This window comes from Maniola hyperantus, chromosome 9, assembly GCF_902806685.2.
Source record: "Maniola hyperantus chromosome 9, iAphHyp1.2, whole genome shotgun sequence".
NCBI lineage: Eukaryota > Metazoa > Arthropoda > Insecta > Lepidoptera > Nymphalidae > Maniola > Maniola hyperantus.
In genome coordinates this window covers 9876101-9899415 of record NC_048544.1, presented here as the reverse complement: position 1 = coordinate 9899415, position 23315 = coordinate 9876101, and the positions used below count along the sequence as shown (strand labels likewise).

At 37.2% G+C, this 23315-nt stretch overlaps 2 protein-coding genes and 1 long non-coding RNA gene across 4 annotated transcripts; 1 reads left to right on the top strand and 2 right to left on the bottom strand.

Moving 5' to 3' along the window:
- Nucleotides 1-6136: 6136 nt before the first annotated feature.
- LOC117985251 (peptidoglycan-recognition protein LB-like) lies at nucleotides 6137-9858 on the bottom strand. The gene is made up of 5 exons (XM_069500520.1): nucleotides 9314-9858; nucleotides 8623-8833; nucleotides 7691-7809; nucleotides 6580-6756; nucleotides 6137-6178 (listed from the first exon to the last, which is right to left on the bottom strand). Exons 1-5 carry the CDS (start codon nucleotides 9393-9395, stop codon nucleotides 6153-6155), a joined length of 615 nt encoding a protein of 204 aa, XP_069356621.1. The 5' UTR covers nucleotides 9396-9858; the 3' UTR covers nucleotides 6137-6152.
- Nucleotides 9859-13023: 3165 nt separating this feature from the next.
- Nucleotides 13024-14394, top strand: LOC138402720 (uncharacterized). 2 transcript variants are annotated; one of them, XR_011237063.1, is made up of 3 exons: nucleotides 13024-13238; nucleotides 13564-13785; nucleotides 14164-14394. It is a non-coding gene; the product is annotated as an uncharacterized lncRNA (long non-coding RNA). The 2 variants fall into 2 exon arrangements; XR_011237062.1 differs by having other exon boundaries at nucleotides 13564-14394.
- A 1384-nt stretch (nucleotides 14395-15778) lies between these two features.
- On the bottom strand, nucleotides 15779-22920 carry LOC117985654 (peptidoglycan-recognition protein LB-like). The gene is made up of 5 exons (XM_034972428.2): nucleotides 22698-22920; nucleotides 21217-21299; nucleotides 20305-20515; nucleotides 19586-19704; nucleotides 15779-17721 (listed from the first exon to the last, which is right to left on the bottom strand). Exons 2-5 carry the CDS (start codon nucleotides 21293-21295, stop codon nucleotides 17537-17539), a joined length of 594 nt encoding a protein of 197 aa, XP_034828319.1. The 5' UTR covers nucleotides 21296-21299; nucleotides 22698-22920; the 3' UTR covers nucleotides 15779-17536.
- Nucleotides 22921-23315: the final 395 nt, after the last annotated feature.

The following is a 23315-nucleotide window of genomic DNA, read 5'->3' as shown; positions in this document are numbered from 1 at the left end:
TATGTAGTTCGCTGCGATTTTTTCAATGGAAGCGATAATGTTCATAAATATATATTTTATTATTATAATATTATGGACACTCAATCAAAACAGTATGAGAATTTTTAGATCGATGATAAACTGTTTTTGCTATTGTGTATTGTAGCGATCGAAATATTATCTGGAGTAGAAAAAAAATGTCGATTAGATTTCCTGTAGCCATGGTCAAAATAAAATACTTACCTACTAGCCAGTTTACTCGGGGACGTGGAATAATAAAAAGCACTAAGTACCTATAAATTATTAAGGATAATGTAGGAAAAATGAACATTGGTGTAAATAATTGAGCTAACAAAAGGACGGAAAGAGGAAGAAATCGTGTTTTTTTCAAATAGCCAGTTGTAACTAATAAGAATAACCGACGAAATTATGACTATAAATCATCCTTAGGTATTTAAGGAATCACGTTTGATAGGCTCACATCATCGCTTTGTGGTGATTAACAATGGTTAGTCTCATAGTCTGACCACATGAGTAGATTAGTCTGACTGTTACAGTTTCAGGTAAAATTATACCGATTTCCGATTTCTTGACTCACTAACGTCCAGCTCATACCCTTGGACCTTGATAGCTGAACCTGTGCACAGAGGTTCCCTTTTATAATGTGGACAAGAAGGTCGGAGTTTTCAAAATTCCTACCGGATAGGGAATATAGAGGGTTTATGTTTTCACCGAGCGGAGCCTATGTAATGAATAAGGTCTATGCCTGTAGACTGTAGAGGAATAAATTTTTTGTAGATAAGTAAGTACCTACCTACCTACCTGCGTTTTGGAAAAAAATATCAGTGTCTGTTGGTGGTTTTTTGTAAAATATGATGTAGTTTTAAGTTACATGGACACAAAGATTTACATACAAATCTTTGAGATGGTGTCATCTGTCGTTGAACGACCGACAAAACGTCATACGTATAGGTATAAGTGACAGAGACAATGCTCTACAAAGCCTATCATTCTAAAGGCCGAGGTACATTATTTTCTGCTGCGTATTGTAAATAAATCTTGGTATACCTACCTACCTACCTAATACGGTAAAGTTGTAAGTTCTGAAGATCAATGGATCTCTACATCAGCAGTTCTGAACTAGCTGAGTTAGCTAAGCTAAGCTGAGTGGTCTTGAAGAAGCTATCCTGAAAGATGTTTTTATAGCATTTGGAGATAATAATCGCGACCTCACTGTATATTTTTAATTTTTTCATTCAATTAGAGGTCATGCGACAGTTTCTGTGGGTACAATGTCAGTGTAGACTGTAGTGTAGTTAGGTAGGTACATTGTTTTAACACTTGTTTTTTCCTTTTGTTGATTTTTATATCGTACGTGTAATACCTACCTAATAATCTAACGAACGCTATTATCTGATTGGAAGAAGTCATAAACATATTCATTATTATTAAACAAACAAATTATACTTAGACTAGCTTATGCTCGCGACCTCGTCCGCGTGGACTACAAAATTTCAAAACCCTATTTCACCCCCTTAGGAGTTGAATTTTGAAAAATCCTTTCTTAGCGGATGCCTACGTCATAATCTATCGTGCTATCTGCATGCCAAATTTCAGCCCGATCCGTCCAGTAGTTTGAGCTGTGCGTTGATAGATCAGTCAGTCAGTCAGTCAGTCATTCAGTCAGTCAGTCAGTCAGTCACCTTTTCCTTTTATATATTATAGATAATATTTAATCGTCTAATTAGCTCTGTCGTATTTTTAAATTGTCCCAACTCCTATGATGGACGAATCCAATTTCCACATGGATAATAAATATCAAATCCTAATTCCTAATATAATATTATAAATGTGAAAGTGTGGATGTTTGGATGAAACGGCTGAACGGGTTTGGATGAAATTTGGAATGGAGATAGATTATATCTGGATTTAACACATAGGCTACTTTTTATCCCGGAAAATCAAAGAGTTCCCGCGGGATTTTGAAAAATGTAAATCCACGCGGAAGAAGTCGCGGGCATCAGCTACTAAGTACATATTACTTACTAGATGATGCCTGCGACTTCGTCCGCCTGGATTTAGAGTTTTAAAAATCCCGTTGGAACTCTTTAATTTCCGGGATCAAAAGTAGCCTATGTCCTTCCCCGGGATGCAAGCTATCTCTATACCAAATTTCATCAAAATCGGTTAAACGGATGGACCGTGAAAAGCTAGCAGACAGACATACAGACAGACGGACAGACAGACAGACAGACACACTTTCGCATTTATAATATTAGTATGGATTACTTTTGGTCTTTGGATAATTTACGATTCTATGATAGGTAATGAATGATTCGAAACTGTTACATTGATAGCTACCTATTGCAATGTTGTCATTTGATAAAGTAGGAAAGAATAGTACCTACGCTGCAACAGATCGAGATGGCAATCGGGGTGGCAATATATGCCACCCCGTTCTGATCTTTCGAATAATGAAAAATAAAATAAAAAAACCGACTTCCAAAACCACTACAAAGTAAAAAATAACTTTGGTTTCTACACGTATGTTGAGCGAGCTTCACGCTTTGATTTCTGGTTTCTTTTATTATGCTCGCCCGACTTCATACACACATACACGTGTAGTAACAATAGTTATTTTTTACTTGGTACCTAAAATATCAATTCACCAGCAAAACTTTCCAAATCCACACGGCTTAGGAGTAGGTACCTTGCACCTTGCAGCATCACGATTGAAGAGTTAAGACTTGGAGTTCAATAAAAGAAGTCTATGCTCGGCATTTACAATATTATTTCACCAGGAACAGTTCCTGAATCGTAGTTTAGGAGTGCTGTACCATGCATCATCAGGTTTGAGGAGTTCGGACTTGGAGTGTAATCATGAAGCCGTTGCTTGATACTTAAAATATCAATTCACCATCAGAAATTCCCGAGTCCCCACAGCTTAGGAGTTCAGTACCTTGCAGCATCAGGATTGAGGAGTTGGGATCCGAAGTTCAATAGTGTAGTCTATGCTTGGCACCAAAAATATTATTGCATCATCTGCATTTCCTGAATCACTATAGTTTAGGAGTTCTGTACCCTACATCATCAGGGTTGAGGAGTCGGGACTTGGATTCCAAGCATAAAGTCGTTGCTTGGTACTTACAATATTAATTCACTATAAACACTTCCTAAATCTTGATCACTTATCAGGATTGAGGAGTTGGAGCCAGAAATTTTTTTAGGACCACCACAGCAACACCCCCAGTTGAATAAAACTTTTTTTTTGCTAATCGGTTCAAAAACCTCGAAAAAATCGGTGAACATACATAAAAAAAAAAGAAACGGGCCGAATTGAGAACCATCACCTCCTTGTTGGAAGTCGGTTAGAAATAGAAAAAGTTTAAATGAACACGATAATATGCAAAACACATCAACTTTGCTCTAATTGCGTGAAGATACTATGACGTCTTGTGCGTGCAAGTTACTTGCATTGCAGCTCACATGCAAGGTTAGATACATTAGTTATGTGAGCCAGTTTGCTTGTCACTTGCATTGCACTTGCACGCGTCAGTTGCGCGTTTTACTTACACGTTCAACACCTACTTACACGTAATCTGCAGCAGGTTTACGTTTTCATGCTGAAGCTGCATGCAAATTGCAAATTGCATGCAAGCAACTTGCATTATAGAAACGCGGCTTAAATGCATTTCCTCCAATGTGCTGAATAGCATATGATTATCACACAGTCTACTCCTACGTAAAAGAAAATATACAAGTATACAATTTTCATCTCGACTGTACTGCCCTATAAACAGATGTGATTAAAACATGTACCTACCTACATTGCTACATTGCATAAATGCATTCTAACCTTCCTACCACTACACGAGTAAAATGTGATTGTACCTACCTAGTCAGACCTTTATTTGCCTTCATAATTATTTATTACGATTTTTCATCGTCATCGCAGCAATTTGTTGACAACGTGTATTTAAATAACCGTTAGTACTCGTATTAGTATGAAGAAGTGGTAAGTATCTATGTGTATACACATATCTCTCATGTGAGTGGAAAATAGGTACCTAGGTACCTACTTTGAGAAACTTTTCTTTGTTGTTTGAGTATTAAAAAGTCAATATCCTTAAATCTTCTTCTTTTACTAGTATTATAAATGCAAACGTGTGTCTGTCTGTCCATCCGTCCATCTGTCTGTCTATGTGTCCGTCCTTCTGTACATCTGCCTGTCTATCTGCTAACTTTTAATTTAACGGCCCATTCGGTTAAACCGATTCTGACGAAACTTGGTACAAAGATAGCTTGCATCCCAGGGACGGACATAGGCTACTTTATATTCCGGAAAATGGCAGAGTTTCCACAGGGAAGCAAATTCTGTTCCTTACAAGTAGTATTTAGTTCAAGCTGCAACTGCTGTCTTGCTTCGACGTATGATGGCGCCCCTCTCACTCACCATGGCCTCATATATTATTGAAAACTAGGGAGTTATTATTAATCTATGAGGCTATGGTAAGTGTCTGCCAAAACTATCTCTGAAACGTTGTATTGTGGTGTTACTTATTTAAATTAATTATTTATTTAATTTGAAATAAAAATGTCGAGGGACGAAAACAGCAGTAGTAATTTAACTCCGGAAACTATTAATGCTCAAAGTTTAATAAGCGATGTGCTCCCAGAAACTTCTAAAGACGGATATGTTGGTACCTATTTAAGCATACGAATATTTTGTCTTGCGAGGTGTGAAAAGTAGAGCATTGAACTTGGGGGTAATACTGTCTTAGTCTTGGACGTCCCCAAACCCCGCGCTTCACTCAGGATTCTAGATGCAACACCCTCGCTACGCTCGGGAGTTTTCTGACAACCCTCGTTACGCTTGGGTTTTATCCCGGCGCCCGTGACGTAAGACATAACTCCCATGTTGAATAATCTACTAATATAATATATACTCTCACTTTTACTCTTAATTCAGCAGGTAGAGATATCCTATTTTTTCCAAAATAATCTGACTGTTTTTTTTTTTTAATAGATATAGCGAGCAAACGAGCAGGCGGGTCACCTGATGTTAAGTGATTACCGCCGCCCATGAACATTTGCAGCACCAGAGAAGCCGCCGATGCGTTGCCGGCCTTTTAGGAATTTGTTGGTCCGCCCCTTGAATAACCCCATGTTATAATCTAGTGGGAACACCGCCGATGGGAGTTGGTTCCACAGTTTGCACGTGCGTGGAAAGAAGGATCTGGCGCAGCGGACTGTGTCGCTTTAGCTTGTACGTGGAGCTAATAACCCCATTCACTAATAGCTTGTAGTGGAGCTAATAGCCCGTGTTGATTAGTGACTTTGTCATGTCTAGCATCTCTTGATATGGCAATGATGTGGTTATGACACGCAAAAAGTTCTAATAAGTCTAAGTGATTTTGTGAAGTGTTGATAGTAATAAAAATACCCGGCTAAGTTTGTTGTGGACTCTTCTCAGACCTGGGCGCGTTTGGAACCCTCATAGCTTTAATTTGAGTTTACGTAATCAATTATCACGCACCTATAGTTTTTCGGAGTTAACTAATTAAAATATCACTTGCTTTAACGGTGAAGGAAAACATCGTGAGGAAACCTGCATGCCTGAGAGTTCGCCATACTGTTTCCAAAGGTTTGTAAAGTCTGCCAAATCTGTCCGCACGTGGCTAGCGTGGTAGACTATGGCCAAAACCCGTGCTCTGTAGTGAACCAAAGATGATGATAGACAATAGAGTAGGTATTTACCTACTCTATTGTCTATCATCATCTTTGCCTTCGGAGAAATGGTCCCACGTTGATATAATCTTGAGTAAAGTGGTCCCGGGGCATTCCGTGGCCATGATCTGACTGTGACCCTTTAGCTTGTACGTGAGGCTGATGACCCCGTTCAAGATACTTACCCGTGTTGATTAGTGACTTTGTCGTCTCCAGCATCTCTTGAGGCGGCCTGAATGATGTGGTTACTAGTTATACCTAACACGCAAACGGACAGACAGGCAGACTGACTAAAATTGTATGGGTTCCTTGTTTTATTAAGGTGGGTAGTATAGTAGGTATTTTAAAATAGGTTAAATACCTTGTTAGCATCATCTTACCTCGACCTGGGAATTAATAGAGTACTTAAATCAAGAGGAAAAGGAAACTCCCAGATAAAATTAATGTTATTGTTTATTAACAAGAAATGGGCCTTCGGAGAAATGGTCCCATGATTATAATATAATCTTGAGTAAAGTGGTCCCGTGGCATTCCGTGGTCATAATCTGACTTTGTCCGCTTTAGCTTGTATGTGCTGATGGCCCCGTTCAAGATAGATGGCCCCGTGTTGATTAGTGACTTTGTCGTATCCAGCATCTCTTGAGGTGGCCTGAATGATGTGCCTAATACACACAAACAGGCAGACAGACTGAACCAAACAATTAGGGTTCCTTATTTTATTAAGGTACCTTAAAATGGGTTACTAAATAACCTTGTTAGTGTCATCTTACTCCGACTTGGGTGGGATTTGGGAATCAATAGAATAGTTAAACCAAGGGGAAAAGAAAACTCTCTGATAAATATAATATTATTGTGTATTAACAACGAATGGGCCTTCGGAGAAATGGTCCCACGATGATATAATCTTGAGTAAAGTGGTCCCGGGGCATTCCGTGGCCATGATCTGACTGTGTCCCTTTAGCTTGTACGTGGGGCTGATGACGCCGTTCAAGATGCCCGTGTTGATTAGTGACTTTGTCGTCTCCAGCATCTGTCCAGGTGGTTGTTCCACTGTGAAGAATAATGGTCATTGTAGAAAACCGTCAAACATAACAGCTGTAGCGCATTAATCATAAGATTGAGTTGAAATTTTGTAGGTACAGTTATTGTTAGAATTGCTTGCGGGAAAGTTTCTGAAAATTCCATCAATATACAAAAAACACCTTGAACGGGAATTGTAAATAATCAACTTAGGTACAAACTAGAAATTTTGTGTGTTATCCCTATAATATAGACGGAAGGACTTGAGAGGATTGCAAACTGAACTCCACGTGGTCGAAGTCGCAGGAAAAAGCTTGTAGGTCCCTACCTATTATAAATCGTAAATCTAAAGGACTTTAAAAAAAGGAGGTGGTTCTCAATTCGTCCGAATCTTTGTTGTTTTTACGACTATCGACTCAGCTACTCAAGAATTACAAATGTATGCAACAAACCTAAAGGATACTTTAATCCCAAGAAAACAAAGGTTCCAAGGATAAAAATAAAACAAGATTCCGACGAATTGAGAACCTCTTCCTTTTTTGAAGTCGGTTAAAAGTCTCAAATTATATTTAGGTATCATAATAGCAGGGAAAGAACCGATATAAGATTATAATAATTATTGTTGACGTAAATATGTTATGTGATTATTATTATTGATTTCATTATGGATATTAATTGATCCGACGTATCACTTTCACAATATCTTTATCTATCTGAATCTGTTGCCGTCTTGTTGATTACTCAAGTAATATAAAATAGGACATTTTACACAACGCGAACCTAGAGGCATACCTAATTGTTTTTCTTCAAAATATTGATAACTTTAACGTTTGCAATAAATGTTTATTTGCGTTGCGAAAGCATCGCGCATCTCGCTTTTGATTATGTCCCGCCAGTATTAAATGTAGCATGCTCTCACGCACGACTTTGAGCTACCATGGGAGCACTCTTAATAATTACTTACCTCTCCAATCGCCAATAAGGCATATTCCGATGCTGTAGTTGTTGGCCGGACCAGCGTGGATGCCGCGGACATGCCAGCCTCTCCCTTCGTAAGCACCGCCTTCGCTGCCTACGCAGAAACTGCAACAAAGCAACACCATAAACTAAACAACCGGCCAAGTGCGAGTCAGACTCGCGCACCGTTTTAGAACATACCTACTTACTTTGAAAATTGAAAATATGTACTAATTATTTGTTCATGAACACATTTTTTACGGTTCCGTACCTCAAAAGGAAAAACGGAACACTTATAGGATCACTTCGTTTTCCGTCTGTCTGTCTGTCCATCTCTCCGTCGTGTCTGTCAAGGAAACCTTATAGAATAAGAATTTTAAATTTGAATTCTGAACGCACCCAAAAAAAATTTTACTCATAGGTACTTATGGTAATTCATAGGTACATAGAATCTTCTTGAATCAGGAAGTTTCCAGCACAGGTTCTTTGAAATTTTCATAGATGTATCTGTAACTGTATACATAATTTTTTCGCAAAGATCGCCACGAAATACGAAAAATACTGTCTATGCCTTTTAGAGCTAACGCGCACTGCGGTAAATTTCGTATGGTTTTTTCTCGCAAAATCTGTGAGCTTCGGGATGGTATATTTTCGTCCAAAATTCCTCAGTGTTTGAAGACCAAAATCTTTGAACAGTGCGTATTGCCAATGATGACATGTGGATCCGACTCAACCTCGCGCGAACGGCAACCTCGCACCGGAAAGTGCAGCGTTAAAAGATCCCCTTCGAGCGGCGCAAGTCGGTGGCTTGTGGAAATCCCTACAAGAGACCTATGACCAGCAGTGGACGTTTATCGTTTGATGATGATGATGATGCTGACCGGTATGCGGTCTCTATTCCTGAGCACGTCTGCCCTAGCGGTAAAACAGATCACTTACTTGTATCCAATGTCGCCCCAGTCTAAACTATTGTGATAGTTCTGCATAGATCGCATAGCCGCCTTACATTGCTCTGTCGTATTGCATGCTGCAGGCAGGTATGTGTGGTGTATGATCACATATGGGACAGGCGTCTTCAAGGGGCTGACATCGGTTGAGGGAACTGCTCCCCATTCTTCTCTTGAGTATAAAAGGTACGGTGTTTGGACGCCTTTAGAAAAAAAAACATTATAATTATTCCTAATGTAGGACTTATGTCTTCTAGGCAATCGGCAAGTTGGAAACTTAGACCTCATTGCTTTTTATTAAGCATGATTTTCGTCTATCGCAAGCTTTTCTCAAATTAAAAAAAATGCAACTGGGATTGTCTTTAATGGCTTGTTGTCTCTAGTCTTTTGGCATGGGTTACAACTTGCACAGGCACTATGTACAAGTCAGTGTATGTTAACTTTTGTAACAATTTATCCAAAACCTTTAGATGTATGGCTATTGGCTATATTATATATTGATTCGTGCAACCCACATATCAAAAAAAATATAATTACATAAATAATTTATGGAAATACAGTTAAGTATCACTTAAATAACATAACATTATCAAGATATAGAAGATAGTAATAACTGTACAATATTTTATAATTGGTAAAGATGTAATTAATTAAATAAATTAAAATATAATAAATAAACTTACCCAAGAGCTGCGGAGACCCAGTCGCTAAAAACAAGTGAGTGACAAGTACTAACGCCGCCGTATAAACACTAGATAAAGACATAATTACTTCACAATATATTTACTTTACTACTAAATATACAACTATGTTTATGTATGTTCACGTCACTTCACAGTTTTCCTTTGATACTCCGTACTTTAAATCGTTCCTTATATTGTGATGTGAGAGAGCGGTACTTTCCCCTTAAATAAATAAAGGACTAGGTAACTACAACTAGCAGATGACTGCGAATTTCAAATACGGTCAGAAGCTTCAAAAACTTAATAATTTAAGAAATAGTTGTACCAATATCTTTATACCGTAATTAGATCAAGAAAAAAAATTTTTCTTAGATAAAAAAATCCTTATCGCCGCAGTTACTTAACATTTTATGAAATGGTGTTTGTCGCGTCGTCGGTAGTCAAGCATAAAATATCTACATACTTATACGTAAGTATATAAAATCACTTGCGATAAAAAAAATGTTAAACACAGCATCACAGAACGATAAAACAAAGATATTAATCTAGTATTTTAAAACGATAACATTAGCTACATGTTTACTGTATTGACTATCTTTGTGTAGGTAGGTAGGTAGGTACATAAGAACTTTCGAAGTAATTCTTATATTATTTTCTTGAGTGGGATGAATCATTTGGTAATTTTCTACGCGCTTTACACGTAGGTAAGTTTTAGAGTGGTTTACTTAGATAAATATAATCTTCATCATTCGAACTCATCACCCGCCCACAGTGGTCTCATCAGAATGAGACTTCATGAGTTCAGATTGTAGTTCGTCACACTGATTGAATATGGATTGACAGACTACACACACCCCTCAGGCATACAGGTTTCCTGAGATGTTATCCTTCACCATTAAATTGAGCGATATACCTAATTGCTTAAAACACACTTAGACAAAAGTTAGAGCCCGGCAATGGGATCAAACTCCAGAGACTGGACCTTCCGAATAGAAGGTCGAAATCGTAACTGTATAAAACATACATTACAGTAACCACTAGGCTATCACTGCTTATTAACTAGGTATACTACACACTACTGACTACTACTACTATTACAGGTACAGGTACATGTATCTACTATAAAACTAGGTATACCTACGTCTACATCTATACTAATATACTAATCTATACTAATATTATAAAGAGGTAATGTCGTTAAGTGTGTTTGTAGGGGGTAATCTCTGGAACTACAGATTACAGATATACAGATTTTGAAAATTCTTTCACCAGTACAAAGCTACTTTATTCCTGAGTGACATAGGCTATATTATATACACGCGGGCGAAGCCGCGGGGATCAGCTAGTGTTTTATAAGAAACTTACGACACTGAGTAGTGTTTACGATCTATTGTTGTTAGTTTTTAATAAACTAATTACTATTATTAACGGTACAGTATACATTATTGTAGACAGACTGACATTAATTTTATTATATCGAATCCCCTGTGACACGGTAATATTAGTGATGAGTAGGTACCTACCTATTAATTTTATACCGTAACTACCATATTCCCGCAACTTCGTCCGCGTGTACTACACAAATTTCGAATCCCTATTTTACCCCCTCAGGGGTTGAATTTTCAACAATCCTTTCTTAGCGGATGCCTACGTCATAAAAGCTATCTGCATGCCAAATTTCAGCCCGATCCGTACAGTAGTTTGAGCTGTGCGTTGATAGATCAGACACTCAGTCAGTCAGTCAGTCACCTTTTCCTTTCATATATTTAGATTCGGTAAAAAATTAAAACTGGTCTAGATTTTTCGAAATTATAGATTAGGGGAATAGAATATCTACCTAGTACCTACTTTAAAATAAACTAGCGCTATAGCGCTACAGATGTGTAGGTAATAAACTAATAAATGCTGTTTCTGCAGCAATTTAAAGTCTATGTTTTAAGTAAGAATACTTTTCTAGGTAGGTATTCCTTATGCTTAGTTCTACTACAACACCTCTATGTCTACGTCATGGGCAGATAAGATAAGACAGAATCATTGACTTCTGTGATTTCGAATTTTTTATCGGTTATGAATTATATAAATTGATTTTCAAAAAGATAATAATGTTAGTCTATTACCAGAATTATAAATTAATCTAATTTAGTTATTAAGATAATAATTAATAAATAATCAAACCTCATTTTATGATCGAGTGCTCCAAGATTATAAGATTTTATCAAGATTAATCTTATATAACTTATTACTCGGGAGTTGACCAGTGCACCGGGGAAGTACCTTGTGAATTGATCTATTATGTTTTTATTTAACGTAGGGTACCTACTACCTATTAGCTTTTCTCATTAAGGGCGGATATCCATTGATTTTTGGAAGCTATATTATGTTTTATTATTTGTCTTATTAGGGTTCAGTAAAAAAAAGGAACCCTTTTTTCTAAGTAAATTTGCCAGATAGGTTTTATAGCTAAAGTAAAGGAAAAATCCGAAACCTGTGAATTTGTGGCTACATTACAAAAAAATGTATTAAAATGTGTTCATGAAAAACTAATTAGTATTTTCCATTTTCAAAGTAAGATAACTCTGCCAAGTGGGACTAATATGAAAGGCCTTTACCTGTACATTTTAAAACAGATTTATTTTTATTTTTATGCGTAATAGTTTTTGATTTATCGTGCAAAATGTCGAAAAAAATACCCGAGTACAGAACCTTCGGTGCGCGAGTCTGACTCGCACTTGGCCGGCTTTTTCTTTTCTCTATCATAGATCTTCTAGTTTTTAAAGCCATTTTTAAGGTTCTTCCGCACCTGAGCGGCGCGGCGCGGCGCTTCAGTCCGACTGCAGAACGCGTCACCTCAGGCCGCTCGACGGTGCCTACCGCACTAAAACTTCAGTACGCGGCACCTCGCGTCACTTGCGCGTCACTTTTATACCCGTTCGCGTACGAGCAACAACGTCGCAAGATGAGCGACAGTGAAGAGGATTTGATTATTATTTCTTTGTTGTGCAGAAGAAGAACGAATTATCGAAGAGAAAAAACCGGCCAAGTGCGAGTCAGGCTCGCGCAATGAGGGTTCCGTACTACAGTCGTATTTTTTCGACATTTTGCACGATAATTCAAAAAATATGATGCATAAAAATAAATAAAAATCTGTTTTAGAATGTACAGGTGAAGACCTTTCATATGATACCCCACTTGGTATAGTCACTCACTTCGAAAGTTGAAAATACTAATTATTAGTTCATGACCACAATTTAATTTTTTTTGTGTGATCTAACCCTAAATTCACGGTTTTCAGATTTTTCCCCAAATTTCAGCTATAAGATCTACCTACCTGCCAAATTTCATGATTCTAGGTCAACGGGAAGTACCCTGTAGGTTTCTTGACAGACAGACGGACAGACAGACATACAGACAGACAGACAGACAGACAGACAGACATACAGAAAGACAGACAGACAAACAGACAGACAACAAAGTGATCCTATGAGAGTTCCGTTTTTCCTTTTGAGGTACGGAACCATAAAATAGGGGTTCGAGATTTGTGTAGTCCACGCGGACGACGTCGCGGGCATAAGCTAGTATAATATAAACACAAGTACAACAATAGGTAGGCATATTTCCGAAACTATTAATTCTACCTAGATGAAGTAGGTAGGTATAATATGTACATAATATATTATAGTTATTTAATCAGGATTATTTTTACCACGGAACAGAAAAAACAGTGGAAGTGCTAAGTAGGCGTGGCACGCGTGCCACAATTAAGCGTAGTTACGTAAAACTGATCCCAGTCGCGTTCTAACATCGCGTGGAGTTGGTAGTCTCGCGACAAATTCATATTGCCCTAGCAATGTTACTGTTCCGTTTTGGAGTGTAAAAATGATAGTAGGAGAAAAAATCTTAAAAATGGAGGTGTTTCGTATCATCGGTAAGTACGATTTTCATTGTTTTCTATAAAATCTTAATTTATTTCAATTTACTAATATTTAATAGAACGGTTAGTCAAAATCAACCTTAAACAATTAAGATAAAGTTTATTTTGGATTGATTCTATTCCGAAAGTACTTCGCTCCGTGTTCGCTACTCAAATAGTGATGTGGCCAAGTAGAATATTGAATTTATCGATTGATATCGATACAAGGATATAAATAAATAGTAACGCAATAATTATAATTTATTAATGAGTGAGACGTTGCATTGATCACTAAATAGACATCAGTAGTTCCTCTAACCTTCATTTAAAATATTTTTAGGTTTCCCAAAGATGCAAGCATCAAAGAGAAATGGATAGATGCAACGGGTAGAGTTAATTGGATGCCAACCAAATCAAGCATGATATGCTCTGAACATTTTTTTAGAAGTCGATTTTATAATATCAAATAAAGGATATAGATATACGAAACCTACTGCGCTTCCATCAATGAAAATCGTTAAGTCTTTTAATCAAATAACCTTGTTTTATTTTATTACTTTCAGTAAGTATTGAAAATACTTGATATTATAATACAAAACAACACACCTCTTAGTTATATTTTTGTATGAAGATTGACTGACTAAATATCAAATTTAATTCATAAACACACTAATTAATTTTTCTCCTATTCATTTTTATATAGGTACTAGATGATGCCCGCGACTTCGTCCGCGTGGATTTAGGTTTTTAAAAATCCTGTGGGAACTTTTCAACTTCCTATGTCCTTTCCCGGGATGCAAGCTATCTCTGTACCAAATTTCATCAAAAACGGTTGATCGGTTGAGCCGTGAAAAGCTAGCAGACAGACAGACAGACAGACACACTTTCGCATTTATAATATTAGTACGGATTTATTCTCAAAATTTAATTTTGGTTTCAGCCACAAAATGATAAATGTGGTCACTCCAGGTTCTTCAAAAAGACAAAGTGATTCGGAGATTCCTGCGTCTAATCACGTTACCGATTTGATGAAGGCAATAGTCGAAAAATATATACATAAATGTTCGCATACACCATTTATTAAAATTAAAAATAAGACTTTCGAAACGCCAGTTTCTTAACAAATATGTTTTATTTCAAGGGCAATAAATAAAATTTATCTATTTTCATACGTTGCAGTATTTATTGTGCATACTTGTAAAAGGCATGCATACATACCAGCACTTTTATTCAATTTTATAATTACCTTTTTTAATTTTATTTTTGCGAATGAACAAAATAACGAGTATCTATCGATATCGATAGGTAATTCATTGAGCTACGTGGTGCAGCCTTAACTGAGGAGGAAAAAAAATCGACCGATCACGCAAATGTCAACCATATGTTTAAAGTAATTAAGTTTATAATTGCTACTACTTAGAATACCGCCATCTATGGTCAAGTAGCGGAATTAATTGGACAATTGAATCTAGTGTGACGTGAGTGTGACTATAGCTCGTAAATACGTTCTTCCGCTAAAGCAAAATAAATCTTATTTCTAGAGCGTCAGGGTTTATTTCCAAATCTGTGACGTAGGCTAGTTTTGACTAAACTTAAACGACAAATCAAATGATTTGTTTCTTTGTAGTGCAATATATGACTATCGGTATATTTGTATGAGTTTGGCGACAGCGGTTCCTATAGTAATTTTGGTGAATTGCACTTCCACTGTTCTTTCTGTTCCGTGATTTTTACCATTGATGTTTTCTCATATCGCTCGGAGAGACATTTATACATTTAGATACTGGGAAGGGGGGAAGCCGACATCCTAGGGGTTGGGACCTTTGAGGATATACTTCTAAGAGCATAAGGAACACGTCATGTGCCAAAAATTAAACCTACGTTATTTATTTTGAGGTCTATCTTGCCGATTCTTGCCTGTACTTTAAATACCTAACAAGATGCGCGTGTATCTTATTCGAGCGACGTACGCATACTGAAGCGCCGCGCCGCGCCGCTGGGTATGTCGCACTAGCGTCACTGCACTGCGCGTCGCTGCGCTGCGCTTCAAAATATTCTCTCCAGCCGTGCCGCGCGGCAACGCGCGGTGAAGCGCTGTGCAGCGCCGCTCTAGTGCGATATGCGCCATACAAAATGATAGAAATGATATTATTTTGAAGCTCTGTGCCGCGACGTGCAGCTCGCTGAAGCGCCGCGCCGCGCCGCTCAGGTGCGTACAAACCTTTAGGCTTTTGATTTAAATTGTGGCTGTTACTGTACTATTATATTTTTGTCAGCATAATATATTATTTTGTAAATGGAACGACAACTTACCTAAGTTGCATAAAAATACTATACGTAATTACTTATATATAATTAGTTATACATACATATAATTTATTAATTATTATACGTACTTAGTAATCACGTAGGTATATATGAAAAAAATGTTACTTTTTACAGCTCAGATTGCTTTGTTAATTAAATAAGGTGTCCGATCTCCTCGAAACAAAATAATGGAAAGGTTACTTGTTATTCGTAGAGGTTACTAAATAAATTGATGTAGGTACTTATACTGCATTGTATAAAAAATCTTTTTTATTGTCATCTACAGAAAACAAATTGTTAATAAAAAATACATTTTTAGTTTCCGAACTTTCGAGAAAATATTACAAATAAGAGTAAGAGTAAGAGTTGCGTTTATTGCAGAGTAATTCCATGATACTCGCCACGGTTGCATTCATTGCAGAGTAATTCCATGATACTAGCCACGGTTGCATTAATTGCATGGTAATTCCATGATACTTGCCACGGTTGCATTCATTGCAGAGTAATTCCATGATACTCGCCACGGTTGCATTCATTGCAGAGTAATTCCATGATACTCGCCACGGTTGCATTCATTGCAGAGTAATTCCATGATACTCGCCACGGTTGCATTCATTGCAGAGTGATTCCATGATACTAGCCACGGTTGCATTAATTGCAGAGTAATTCCATGATACTCGCCACGCTTGCATTCATTGCAGAGTAATTCCATGATACTCGCCACGGTTGCATTCATTGCAGAGTAATTCCATGATACTAACCACGGTCGCATTAATTGCAGAGTAATTCCATAATACTCGTCATGGTTGCATTAATTGCAGAGTAATTCCATGATACTAGCCACGGTTGCATTAATTGCAGAGTAATTCCATGATACTCGCCACGGTTGCATTCATTGCAGAGTAATTCCATGATACTAGCCACGGTTGCATTAATTGCAGAGTAATTCCATGATACTCGCCATGGTTGCATTAATTGCAGAGTAATTCCATGATACTCGCCATGGTTGTAATGCAACACAGTATAGCATGCATCGATATATCTATCACAGTGGGTATCTATTATAGTAATCAATGTTTAAGCATCTTATATTATAAAAAGCGCTGGAACTCTACCCGTTTTCGGGTAATTAATTCTCTGAGTCAATGTTATCATTTATCTGATACGTCATGTAAAATAAACTTATAACTTATGTAAATGTACAAAAAATACAAAAAATTGTCTACAATAGAATAAATCGCTGGGTTTCAGTTCACTAAATTATAACTGATTATAGGTAGGTACATAAGTTATTTACAGAAATACATAGGTACTTAATTATAATTAGCATGTGCAAAAGCTGATATCACAAACTTATGTAGATATGTATACCGTATGTAATATACCTAGTTACTTTATAAAATAGAATGCACTGGGACTAGGATTTGTTGCAACACGTCCACATTGCTTAATCGCATTATTTAACGTCTTTATTGCTAATCACTACCCATATTATAAATGCGAAAGTGTGTTTGTTTGTTGGTTTGTCCTTCAATCACGCCGCAATGGAGCAACAGATTAACCATTTTTTTTTCATGGATATAGTTCAAGACCTGGAGAGTAACATGGCTATTTTTTATCCCTGAAAAATCAAAGAGTTCCCACGGGAGTTTTGAAAAAACCTAAATCCACGCGGACCAAGTCGTGGGCATCAGCTAGTGTGATATAATCTGGTCGCACCGTAAGAACACACGAGTAGATATAGACGTAAGAACTTTAGGAAGCTAGTTCTTTTCTTTTCTTTATTTTTTTTTATTTTAAAAAGAATATTAGCCATGTTAAATGACTAATATTCCCCTTTCCTCTCCAACTAAGCGACAAGCTTGTGCTAGGAGTAGGTACGACAATAGTGCAACGGGCGGGGTTTGAAGTTAGGTACGTAGTTTGTTTTGTGGTAGAATGTCTCGTAATATAAAATAAATAACATTTAAAAATATCCATGTTAGTAACTACAAATTCGGTGTTCGTTATACAACAAGCGAGAACCTATCCCAGGTGGAAATCTCTTGGAACAATGCTTCTCCAGGACACTCTGTGGCTTTGGTCTGTCGATGGCCGATCAGCCTGTATTCTGGACTGATGTAGCCGAGTTCTACGCCGACTGCGATGAGTTGTTTCGTGGTTTCCAGCTGAATTTGAGGTGGTACTATGGCTGAAAAGAGGATAAAGTTCAGTTTCCATTTTCCAACGAAATGGTGGAAAATTGTTTCCAAAAGACGCGACAAGTCAAGAAGACAATCGGGGAGGGCACGCCTCGCATACCCACCGCGCTCGCCCGCACCGGGCTAGCGCGGGGGGCTATGCGGGTGTGCGGGGTATACCCACCCCGATTGCTATCTCGACCTGTCGCGTACTATACTTATACCCACCTATTCTAATTGCTTAATTAGAATTTCGAACAAATACCTCACCATCGTTCATCGCTGTACATAATATAATCTCGATGTAGATAGCTACCTTTTTTTTTTTTTTTTTTTTTTTTTTTTTTTAATGCAATAAAACTTAAAGCTAGCCTTATCTAATTACTATATAAATCATGACCGCGTGGAATGGTGCCAAGAATACTGGCTGCATTTCCGCGCTGGACAGCCAGGCTGATCCGCTGCGCAAAAAATGAGCCAGCCCTTCTGTCACCAGTTGAGGCTATTAATCGCGGTGAAATGTCTCGTAAAAAATTTTTAGCACTAAGACTCCATGGCCCCAGGGTCTCCACGGCAAACGGCACAAAAATGTAACTCTCTATAAGAGAGGCATACTTGCGCCGCTTGCCGTTTTCAGCTGTTTCTGCTGCGATAGCTACCTACCTATATAAATATCGTATTTTAATATTTAAAGGAAGATATTATTGGTAACTAGCTGACCCGTCGATTCTAATTTTTTTTAATTTTCTCTCCGTAAGAACTATCCTCGTAATTCAAGGAATATTATAAAAAAAGAATTAGCGAAATTCAGCTGTTCTCGAGATTTGCGATCAGCAACACTTTTTTTATTAGATATGCCAACGATAAATTGTAACAACATTCACAAATATTAAAAACATGTCACAAACAATTCCAGTCCTACTACAATCATCAATTATAGACATAAGTATACAGCGATACACATTTAGCGATTCATTTTTATATACAGAAAAAAGATTAGATAGATTAAAATTATAACTTGTAAGTTCATTAGCTATGCAAATAAAATAAATACCTATCTAAATTATAAAATTGTTTTTTTATCATTGTTATTGTACCTACCTACCTACTTAATAAAAATTATTTTCATAATTATATTTTCAAAAAGCAGATGATCTTATGACTCATTTAGAATAACCTCAAGTTTCAGCGGTGCATGACCAAAATACACGATTGCTGTTGAGTGGGTATAGGTACACCTTAAATTGGGATTTCCCTTTACCCTTAATAATTTGGATGTTTGGAAGCTATCATACAATAACTCATTATGTACTTATTCATTAATAATTTTGGGAACTGTGTGAAATAAATGTAAAATACCGTTTTTAACCTATTTATAATATAGTACGTGATTTAGATATCTGTCTAAGTATATTAATATCAAGCTTTTATCCTCCTAAGTCCTAACTAATATAGGGACTTATTTGGTTTTATTTAATTGGTTTGTTTATAGTATAAAATATGTGTTCGTCATTTTCACGTTTAGGCATAATAGTTTTTGATTTATCGCGCAAAATGTCGATAAAATACGATTGTAGTACGGAAACCTCAGTGCGCGAGTCTAACTCGCACTTGGCCGGTTTTATGTTTAAAAATTTAAAAAATTGTCATTTACGGATTGTGACGTCATTATCCACTTTCCGTAAAGTCGTAAGTTAAACATGTAAGCTGCTACTTACGTAAGTAAAACTCACAGGTGTATCCGCGGCCTTATTCTAGATATTTCAATAAAATTATCTACTTCTAGAAGTCAACTTGAGCCCCGCGGGTCTGTGTGTGGTCATTAAAGTGTCCACAATCAATATTTTAGTAAATGGATAGTAAAACGATACTCACAAACCCAATCCCCAATAAGCACGATGCCAATACTCCTCGAGTTGAAGCCAACTGCGTGCGCGCCAACCCTGTCCCAGCCTCGTCCTTCATAAGCTTGCCCGTCGCTGCCTACCGCGAAACTATACGCAAAACGTTTTTTTTAAAGAATACTAGCCAAGTTATTTGCTGACTAATATTCCCCTTTCGAACTTGTGCTAGGAGTAGGTACGACAATAGTGCAACGGGTGGGATTTGAACCGGCAACCTTTCGGTTTTCAGTCCGCTCCTTTACCGGTTGAGCTATTGAGGCTCTAAGGTTTGTTTGTTGGTTTGTTGGTTTATTGGTTTGTCCTTCAATCACGTCGCAATCGGTTCAACGGATTGACGTGATTTTTTGCTTGGGTAGGAAATATAGATTAAAGAGAAAATTAAAGAGTTCCCACGGGATTTTTAGAAACCTAATTCCACGCGGACGAAGTCGCGGGCATCAGCTAGTCAGAGATAATTTGCATTTCGGAGACGGACAGTAGGTACGTTACTCCTACCTAAGAAAACCAAAAACCTGCGGGATTTTCAAGAAATTTTAAAGACGAAAATCCGGTAAAAGCGAGTAGGTTTGACAACTTCCCTGGTGCAGGGGTGAGCTCTGTGGTCTTATAAATGGGAGGTTCCGAGTTCGATTCCCGGCAGGGGGCTGTTTAGGAACTCCTAAGTCCAAGAGATTAATTTTCATTACTTACTTGTAGCCAATATCATCCCAGCCGTTGCTGAGCTGATGGAAGTCCTGCATCGCTCGCATAGCACGCGAGCAGTCATCAGTGCTAAAGCACGCGGTGGGTACGTAGCTATGGTGGATGATCACCAACTCCACTGGTGTGATCAGTGCTGTTGGACTCCTTGCAGGCCTTGCATTCCAGTCATCTCGAGTTATTAGGTTGAAGTCTTTGTATGCTAAAAAAAATTGTATATGAGTCATTGCAGTTCCGTTGCCGATCCGATAGTCAGTGGGGCAGACGTGGTCTGAAATGGGCGATGAATCCACTAGACTGAAAGACATGGTCTAAAGATGGACTGAACTCTGAAGCTCTTGCAAAGATGGTGGGAAGAGAGTTGTTGAGGAAGGCGAAGGGCCATGTGTGGGTGGTACAATCTAGGAAAGCTCTACGCTCACTATTGGATACAAAGTATGCAAATAGGCTGAAGAAAATTATCTTTAACCCGTATGTATCTAATGTTGAACATTTGTTCCTAATCATCATCAGATGGTGAGTAAGTGAGTAACAAACAAGTGGAAAAATATCCTTGTAAAGAAGTACCGCCAAACGATGTAGTGTTGAGTGGGAACCGATTAATAGTATATGTTTCATAAAGTACAATAAATATTAAATACATTTTGAGTAGCGCGAAGCTCATCCGGGCGGTGAAAATTATTAGAGTGATCGGGGGGCACCGTCTTCCTAAGGGCACCTCCAGTGAGGCTCATACCACGGCTCAGGACGACGGCATAGAGCTGGGATGAATGGATTGGTTCACCCCTAGATCGTGGCGTGACTCTACGTCCAGGTGACGTTAGAATTCAGAGACCTCGTCCTCGCCGGCAAAGACGCGGGAGAAAAGCTCTACAATGCCTGTTGCAGTGTTGAACAACTTACTTCCGAGTATTCGTGGATTTGGTAGACCAATTACGCTGACAGATATAGTCACAAGTATCAGGACTGTCTGTTGGATCATTTTTCTGCAACAATTGTACATATAAAATTAATTCACATATAGGTACGTAGGTACACACATGGTATTATTGTTTGTTTGTATACCCAACGATATTCGGGAGGTGTAAGTGCTTATTTTATTTAATCAGTAGTACATCTTCTTACAACAAACTTTTAGTTTACCTACAAAACAATAGCACACTGTTGAAGGGGTAGTAGGTTGCTTATGACCTTGGTTAAAGTTATGATTGTCTTGTTTTAATTTATTATAATAAATTAAATTAAATTAAAATTAATGAGATTTTTTCACTAAGCTTTTACAGGAAGATCAAGCAAAACAATTTTTTTAGAAACTCCAATAAAGTCAGGGGTTGCGAATATTAAAATATTATTTTGGTGCGTAAGTATTTGGAGATTTGTAAAAATAATGTTTTTTTTAATAAAACTTAACTTCCTCTAGCACTAGGTCGCGAAATTGAAACGCAAAGTATGATTCACCTACCCCTAATTATTATTTACTTGACTCAGTGATCAGTCTGATCCAGTCGTAGAAAATATGGAATGGGATGGGACCTAATAGCAGACGAGTAGATCTGTGCTAATATCCACTAATGGCTCCGCTGGCTTTATCCTTCTAGGCGTATTTACTAAGCTAAAGGTATACTTATATCTATTTACCAGATAAAAACAAGAGACAATTGAATTTTGGAATTAAAGTATTGTAATCAACTCACATGGTCGGAATGGATGGGTTGGTGGAGTTACAAAATGTCACAAATTACAATACTTCAAACCGGTTTCTTTAATGAATGAATCTGATGTAACCTCAAAAAATACCTAAATACCTAATCTTTGTATTGATTAGGAAGCAATAAAATGGTCCGCCTTAATCCTACTACAAAAAAACGAGAAGGTTGTGACTTGTGACGTCTTTAAATTGATTATATTAAACAGGTTTACGGGGAAAATTAAGTGCAATCTCAATATATTTCAAATAGAGATAAGTACCTACTTATTTGAAAATTTTGAGTTTTGATAAGAAGTTTTAAGTTGTAAAGAGATGAGTAGGTAGGTACATGAAGTCATTAAAAACGACATTGATTTTATTTTTTCCGATATTTTTATATAGAATAAAATGTTTCACTTCAATCTGAAATCAGAGTTTTACTCAAAACCCTTTTTAGTTACCTACTGAAAAATTAAGTGCAATCACTGCAAAAGATTTGATTTTTATTATTGTTGAAGTAAGAATGGCGGAGCGAGACCAATAATTAATCTATGTAAAAATGATTTTGTTTACTTACTGTTAACAGAAACAAATATAAAGTATATTTAGATTAGATAATAATGATGCCGATATTGATTAGGTAGGTGCATAGGGATAAGTAATTGTCCCACCCCTGAATAAAAATTTAGGATCTTACCTTTATGTTAGAAATATTTGATCACTAAAAATCCCTTTTTATGTGCGTGCTAACACAGTCCAGTGAACAATGTCTCTCAATGGGACGTGTTTATATGTATATGCTAATGATAGACCGATAAGTAATCGGTTCTTCACAAAAGATTCGGAGATATTTCACTAGGTACAGTTTGCGATACCATCTATCATGCTGTGATTTGCTACGTAATAGGTAGTAGATACGCCAAGAAGTTATAAGTAGCCTATCACGGGTAATCACATTTTCCCTTGAGCACTTGAAAAAAACGTCATGGTATCTGAAGACGCTGAAATGATCGATTAGGTGAACGAATCATTCGTAATCGTAATAGGTACATTATTTACCGCTACTGAATGTACCTAACTAGGTACTTAGTTTTAGAAATTCAATTTAATCAAGTTTTTTAAAATAATAATAGCGAGCAAAGGCACAACCAGGTCGCCTGCTAGTCCAATGTCTGGATTGTCAAGCTCATATTATAAATCTCTCTATTTACCAATTTACTTAGCGATGTTATTAATTGTCAGAATTATAAAGGACCAAACAATTTTTGACAAATAGGTATAACAACGTTGCTAAACTAAATAACCTATCGAGAGA